Source organism: Pecten maximus, chromosome 4 (genome assembly GCF_902652985.1).
Source record: "Pecten maximus chromosome 4, xPecMax1.1, whole genome shotgun sequence".
NCBI lineage: Eukaryota > Metazoa > Mollusca > Bivalvia > Pectinida > Pectinidae > Pecten > Pecten maximus.
In genome coordinates, this window is record NC_047018.1 from 43,965,300 (window position 1) to 43,973,427 (window position 8,128).

The 8,128-nt window shown below is 32.1% G+C and overlaps 1 protein-coding gene across 1 annotated transcript; it reads right to left on the reverse strand.

Moving 5' to 3' along the window:
• Positions 1–804: 804 nt before the first annotated feature.
• LOC117326182 (mannose-P-dolichol utilization defect 1 protein homolog) lies at positions 805–8,116 on the reverse strand. The gene is made up of 6 exons (XM_033882825.1): positions 7,815–8,116; positions 5,812–5,894; positions 5,263–5,335; positions 3,352–3,418; positions 2,870–2,990; positions 805–1,986 (listed from the first exon to the last, which is right to left on the reverse strand). The coding sequence occupies exons 1-6, from the start codon at positions 7,976–7,978 to the stop codon at positions 1,850–1,852; spliced, it is 645 nt and encodes a 214-aa protein (XP_033738716.1). The 5' UTR covers positions 7,979–8,116; the 3' UTR covers positions 805–1,849.
• Between the last annotated feature and the right edge of the window lie 12 nt (positions 8,117–8,128).

Consider the following 8,128-nt stretch of genomic DNA (forward strand, 5'->3'; position numbering starts at 1 on the left):
AGACAGCTGTAGTACTGTGGAAGATAAAGCACTATATATTTGATCAACACATTAAAATTGCAAGAAGTGGCAAGACTAGTAAACCAAATACTGTACTATCATTAACTCTTTAACCCTAAAAAATGTAAATGGACTCTGCCATTTATTTATCATGAGAACTCCCAACATGGTCATTAGGGGTGAAAGGGTTAACAACTTACTATCGGATAGCTGTAAGACATTAATTGCACAGCGTGGTGTGGGAAGGTATGCAAGACATCTAGTAATTCAATTTTTGTTTTAACTGGCAAGAGCAAAAAACTTATTTCACATTTAGTGTGACAACATTTCTTGGAAAAACTTGTTAGAAAAAGTCGCAGGGAATTGGCACAAATACCCAACTGGTCTTCTTAATTTAGACATATCAATACATGAAATTAAAAACAAATACTTTGTGTTCAGTTTCATTCTCTGTATGTAGGGCTGTTATTTCCTCATTTTCATAATCTTCAGCAGGATTAGTATTTCAATTACAATAATTGTTTAATGACATAAATGTATCATTATGACGTCATGATAATGAGACAAGTATATGTACCAGCTGATATCACTCAGTGGTATGTTCTGTACAGATATGTCCTGGGATCAAATTTGTTGGTAATGAATTAATAAGTGTACTCAATAAGTGCATTTCCTGTCGGGCCAATATCACAGGGGCTTGGCACGATTTTCCAAACAATAGTCCATATATTCATATGTATTCTAGTGACACCATAATACATATATATATGTATTATAGTGTCAACCTGTATATATGTATTATAGTGACACCATAATACATATATATATGGACTATCGTTTGAAAAATCACGCCAAGCCCCTGTGGCCAATATGATATATTTGTTGCATCCCAGAAAAGTTCTGCGAAAAATCTTCTGCAATTTGTAATTGTAATTTTTCCAGTTTTAGTGATATTTGACCCCAGTGGTGACATGTTGACTAGTGCACATCTTAGGACATTTTATTTTTTAACACTGTACATTTGTACCTGTATATATACATGTACATTTTAACACTCCATCTATGAATTTTTACCTTCTTTATGATAAGTAACCCTTTTAATTTACAAGGTTGTCTTCACTTTGGAGAATATTCTTCTATATATGGAATGTCAGTTTGGTGTTTGTGCCAATTAAAGTCCCTTAAGTGCTAGCAATCTTATAGTTCAATTCAGCATTAAATAAAGTATTGTTTAGCCTTAAATAAAGTATTGTTTAGCCTTAAATAAAGTATTGTTTAGCCTTAAATAAAGTATTGCTTAGCCTTAAATAAAGTATTGTTTAGCCTTAAATAAAGTATTGCTTAGCCTTAAATAAAGTATTGCTTAGTCTTAAATAAAGTATTGCTTAGCCTTAAATAAAGTATTGTTTAGCCTTAAATAAAGTATTGTTTAGCCTTAAATAAAGTATTGTTTAGCCTTAAATAAAGTATTGCTTAGCCTTAAATAAAGTATTGTTTAGCCTTAAATAAAGTATTGTTTAGCCTTAAATAAAGTATTGCTTAGCCTTAAATAAAGTATTGCTTAGTCTTAAATAAAGTATTGTTTAGCCTTAAATAAAGTATTGCTTAGCCTTAAATAAAGTATTGTTTAGCCTTAAATAAAGTATTGTTTAGCCTTAAATAAAGTATTGCTTAGCCTTAAATAAAGTATTGCTTAGCCTTAAATAAAGTATTGTTTAGCCTTAAATAAAGTATTGTTTAGCCTTAAATAAAGTATTGTTTTATAAACACATTAAAAATTGCATAAATGGTGTGACAGCATGATAAAACAAATACTGTACTGTCCTTAACTATCAACTAACTCGTAACCTTAGTTCCGTTTGGCCTTCGGTTTCTGTTTGTAGTATATCAACATGCAAACCATTGTAATATTCATGGAGGCACTGACAGTATTGTTGATGAACACAACAACATCTCTGGTCTGCAGACTGCTGGTCAGCATCCTCACTACAATATAATACGAATGTGTCAATAATATTTAACAATACCCATAATAACGAAACTGTAAGTCTGATTCTAAATTGATTTAACATGGACAATATTTAAATATAAATTAAGATTTGCATAGAAAACCTTGAAAAGTACTGTGATAAAAAGCATACCGGGTATTAAATTTGCTACAGCAATACATGCCCCCCACCCCCCAACCCCCACCCCCCTCACACACACACACAACCCACCCCCACCCTACCCCCAATACGGAGTACTGGCCCCCACTAAAAACAGTAACAATGACCTTGACCTTGACCTAAAAACCCTTAAAATAAAATCCATTCAAGATATTATGGTCCTTTATCGTTGTACAAGTATGAAGTTTCATCAAATTCCTCAAGGAATGAAACTGCTTGAGCACTGAAAAACTTTGACATCACATCTATGTACAGTACGTACAAGATGAACAGAGAGGAAACCTATACCCCACCAGATTCAATGGTAGGGGAGTATAATAAGCAAGATCATCAATTTAACCCCCACTGAGCTAAGACATCTTACCAATATCTAAGAATATTTAGAAAGAGTTCCAAATGTTATATACCTTCCCTTCAATCTAATAAAACCATATTAAACCATAAATGTGATGAAATAACTTCCAAGGAGCATAAAAATTTATCAAACCAATAAATCATATATCATTTTATGGCAAATGCAAATCTTTAACACAGCCAAATGAAAATTCTATAATAGATTGTAAAAAAAGAATCAAAACCATTTTATTCAAAGGCATATCAAAGAAACAATGACATTGGTCGAATGATATAATATATGATGATATTCAAAAAAGCATAAATATTTATAGATCAACATATGGCTAAATTGTTTAAAATCTTACCTAATGCCCCATAGGCGGCGATAGTCCAGCTGGTTTGACTGATCTGACCTGGCTCCTTGTTCTGGTATAGTGTTTTGATTTGTGTCCCTTTACTGAACATTGTCAGACCAGTTACCCCACTCTGTAAACATGGCAAAGAATTTGAGACAAGTTTATTATAACTGTCACAAATCCTCATACTAACAATATCAACATTACTTATAGAAAATTAAGATTTGCTATTTTCCAAATTAATTTTTTTACATTTATGATTTTTCATTTCATTTTTTTTTTATTATAGTAGTTTCCTTATTTGTTATTTTCAAGAGCAGGTAATGCTAGGTAAAACATACTGATAAAGATCAATATTGAGGATCAACCAGGCCCTGGTCTTTCTTCAGGTATACAGTACAATTAGCCAAAAATGCTGTGAAATAATTTGTTACCGTTCTTAACTCATAATAACCATTGTAACAGGTTTCACTGTCATCTATAGAACTTACCATGGCTGTGTTCAGTATAATCTCTGGAAAAACTCCAAAGGCAAGACACCAATAAAATATAAAATATCTGTATTTTTATCAAGGTCCAAAATCTAAAATGCCTTTCAAACAACACATGGACTATGGAAATCCTGACAAAATAAGGTGTTTATTGAAAAGACAACACTGACTCCAAAGAGCAAAAACCTTAACAGTAAACTAGAAATGTTTGGTGTCAGTATAGGATTCCTAAGATGAGGACTGCTGAGAATTTCTTAATGCAGAAAAATTGCAAAATTGCTTCTAATAGACTATCCCCCCTGCTTTTAACCAATCTTGAAATCAGATGATTTTTTTTCCCTGTCAATGATGTCTTTCATATCTTTTGATTACTGATTGGAATTAATATCTTTTTTATTCAATATGTTTTAGAGTAAATTTTTATATATTGAATTGATACAAAATATGATGATGATAAATAGACTAACTTCAATACCCTTTATATCCTAGTTTGAAGCATCATTTAATAACAGACTGTTCAATACATGTACATCTAATAGTGAGAGGATAATAATGTAGATAAAAATAATTAAGTGATATGCAGATTTGGATAAATCTAACACATGGTTAGATTTACAATATATCTTGAAGTGGCTATAGAGAGAAAATATTTACCAAGACAAACAATTGCATTTTTTATAAATTGATTGAATATGACCTGCTATAATTTTGCTTGAATGAGCATGCTGAATTAACCAGATTACAGTGATTATCTAGCTAGATTTCCAGCTGGAAAGAAAAGTCCCTTAAGCTCAGTTTGCATGTACAGCAAAAATGTGTAAAGCTAACCAAGCTTAGCCAGTTTTATCCCCCAGCTTAACACTGTTGAATCACAGTCTTTATTTTCCTGTTACAAATCTAGAGCTGTCTTTAAAATAACATGACATTGTGTGAACTGCTGGTGTTTAGGAAATAAATACTTACACAGTAAAGAGGAAGTGTTAGATGATGAGTCAGGTTTGAATAATAAATTTTAATGACGTTTTCAAAATCAGAAATGATTTCCTTTAACTTTAAAGGTAGAGTTACATACAGGGAAGCTAGGGGTAACATCTGGGATCACTTGTTTGATCCCCAGTGGAAGGTCTCACACAACTAATCATTTCACTATGTGTTATTACCAATGACTCCATCCCCTCAATCACTCATTTGAAGTTCAAATGTTGTGAAACCAATATCAAATTAAAGTTTGAAGATTTCCCTGGCCTACCAGAAAAATGATGTTATTGGATAGGTTTAATGGCATATAAGAGCACACCGGTACTTTGAAGACAGTAACCCTGATATTTACAGTGGACTGGGGAGCCCCCACCTGGGGAATTTTTGCCTTTTTACACCTTGAATCCTACGTCTTTCTATTTATACCAGGAGAGTATATTTTCAATTTTTAAAATCACAACACCCTAATCTTTATGTCGTATATAGAAAATACCCATTTCATGTATTATTTACTCAGGATATAGCTACAAACCTAATAAACACATTTTCTTCAGGGACTTGGTTCAGGTGAAACACCAGCTGACTGGCTGATTTAGTTGTGTGAGACGAAAAACACCAGCTGATTGGCTGATTTAGTTGTGTGAGATGTAAAACACCTGCTGACTGGCTGAGTTAGTTGTATGAGATGTAAAACACCAGCTGATTGGCCGAATTAGTTGTGTGAAATTTAAAACACCAGCTGATTGGCTGATTTAGTTGTGTGAGATGTAAAACACCAGCTGATTGGCTGATTTAGTTGTGTGAGATGTAAAACACCAGCTGATTGGCTGATTTAGTTGTGTGAGATGTAAAACACCAGCTGATTGGCTGAATTAGTTGTGCGAGACCTGGAAACATGATTTTTGCGTGCTCTCTCTCGTTATAAAAGGATACACGATGAAGAAGAACACGGTTTGGATACTCAGCTTACGGTTATAATGCAGCATCAGAGTGATCAATATCAAATCTGGAAATCAAACAAAGACAAATTTATATAACATTGAAATTATATGAAACAAATGCCTGTTATCCATAGTAGAATAAAAATGGCAGAACATTTCTTGAAGAACATTTTGCAGACTGTGCTAATAAATTAATACAACATGTATTGTTAATTTTGGTTTTGGTTACTATAAAAATAACATTATATATATATATAATACCCAAAATATATAAATATGTGTTGTTCAAAACAGGTGGATTACATTTATCGTAAGCACAATGATATATGAGATAAATTTGAACATATCATTGGTATGCATGCTCTATTTAGAACTTCAACTTATCAGCCCAAATGCTGATTTTGAAAATTCTGTTATAATATGATACAGATGCATTATCTTTAAAAAAATGTATTGATAAATATTTACACCAATATATGTCAAATATGTATTACATATACATGTACATGTATACATTTCTAATTTATCTATAAAGTCATACCTTGAAACACTAGAAAGGTATATTCAAAATATGCTGGCAGTGGGTAACCTTTGGCAAAGTTGTAGGAAAGAATCACAGAATATCTGCAAAGATATATAATACAAAATGTACATGTACAATGTGTATGTATCAGATTTTAATGGGATATTGTAGATTTTAGGGCAGATATAATGTTTTATTTCAAAGCTTATTTTTCCAGTATCCAAGTTCTAATCTTTCCATTAATACTGTAAAAACAAATGAAAAGAAAATAAGGTTATCAGTGAACAACAATCAAATTGAATGATCAGAGACAAAGACACGTTAGAACATAATACAGCCACACCTAATGTGCATATAATGTATGTAATTGGTTTTTATGGATAGTCAGTCTCCTCTGATGAATGACCATCTAACAGATGAAAAAGGAGCAGGTAAGTGTGTTGTATACATAATATTTAACACAGGCTCAGCTGTCACTTAGCAAACCAGGGATTGCCCTGAGACCTCGATTAAATTCCTGTTGTTTTATGCTTGGTCTGAATGTGCTTTTCCCCATTCTTTTATACAAAAAAATTCAGCCATGTAAATGAAATTAATACTTCCCAACGCTTCAATTTACTGTTTTTGGAATAAAATTGTACATATACATGTATAGGTAGCACATACAAGGTACACTACAGAAAGACTAGGTGGCCGTGGGTGGTTTTTTTGTTAAGGAAATAACTCCTGTATTATGATATGCATAAAAAATGATAAAAATAAATGTACACTATAATTGGTTTATTCATTATGAAGTAGTGTACAGGCTTCTCATTTGTTAAAACTAAAATAAATAAATTGGTTCCGGATTTTAAATTTCCGGATTTTCCGAAAGTGTGTTTACACAAGAAATTTAGTTTTGCCTACAGCGGAAAATGGAGGTAATATTGAAGGAAATATTAATGTACAACATATGTCAAAACAAGATTAATTCTGTCCTTGGGATAGAGATATTTAATTTCAACTAGGTTTCAGAAAAAAAAATTGTGTAGAAAATTGTGTCATTTTGGGTCACATATCATAATATTTTACAATTTTAAAGTTATTTTTAAGTTGTTACCATGCTATTCACAGGTCTGAAAGACATAGAAAAAAATATGTTTACTTATCTTTCAGAGCTGTATTAAAGTTGCAAATGTTGTATAGATTACAAATATATATACTTTATTAGAGGTAATATGTAGGGTTAACTGGCAATATTTACATATCTAAAACATGTGCCATATTTTTCAGAATTGGGCATTTTTACTGTACACTGCTTAGTACCATAGTGACAAGTTCTACTACCAAGGATAACTGTTTTCAAATATATGCCTCCTCCCCTTAATGTAAAAGTAAAGTATAAATATTTGGAGGGCCTGTGATTAACTTTTAGCTCACAATTTTAAGATTGGTGAATCTGAAAAAAATTAAGAAGGGGGCTAATAATTATATATTTGCAGACAGGTACTTGGGTTGACCTCTGCCTTACTCTGTTGCAATTTCAAATATATTACAGTCATTACCATGTGTACATGTACATGTGCTTACATGTATGTTTGTTGACCAAATCTAACTTCAGTTATTAATGAACAGATACATGTACACTGTACAATGTATATACGTGTAAGTACTGTAATTGTTGGTAAATTTAGGGATATGTATCCAGCCAGGGATGTACTTTCGATATGTATGTAAAAGATATAAGGTGTTCTTTTCATTACCATTATTGTATCATATTTTATTCTTGCACAGAAATTACAGTTGACTAAATTTTTCTTCAAAAAAAAAAACAAAAACAAAACAAGCATGTCTCTTCCTCGCCAATGGTCGATTTACGTTGGGTTTCACAATAAACAAAACTGACTTTGCACGTCATTTTGAGTAGAGTGCTTTGAGAGAATTTAGACAACTCAAGACTCGTGCCGAGGATGAAAGTGAAAGTAGCATTCATCGTACATTAAGTACGTTATGCGTAGTATTTCCGGTTGACCGATACTTACGCACATTCTTCCACTAACACACTCGTCAAACTAAGACTTTGCGTACTCTTTGATCTGAGAATTGCCAGCATCTGCGGTACTTTCAACATAAGACATGTTACAACACATGTAAGACTTAAAAAATTGCAGAGGGCGTCAACAGCAGACGAAATTTCCGCCGCCATGTTTGAACTTTGTCCTACTGTGCGGAACTATAAATTAATAGTCTCTAGGCATAATTTGAATTAAATTATCATTAGTCTATAAATGGCTTGAAATTCAATTTCATTTTTTTTATTTCATCAATATTAATGCATAATGTTTAAATTAAAGAT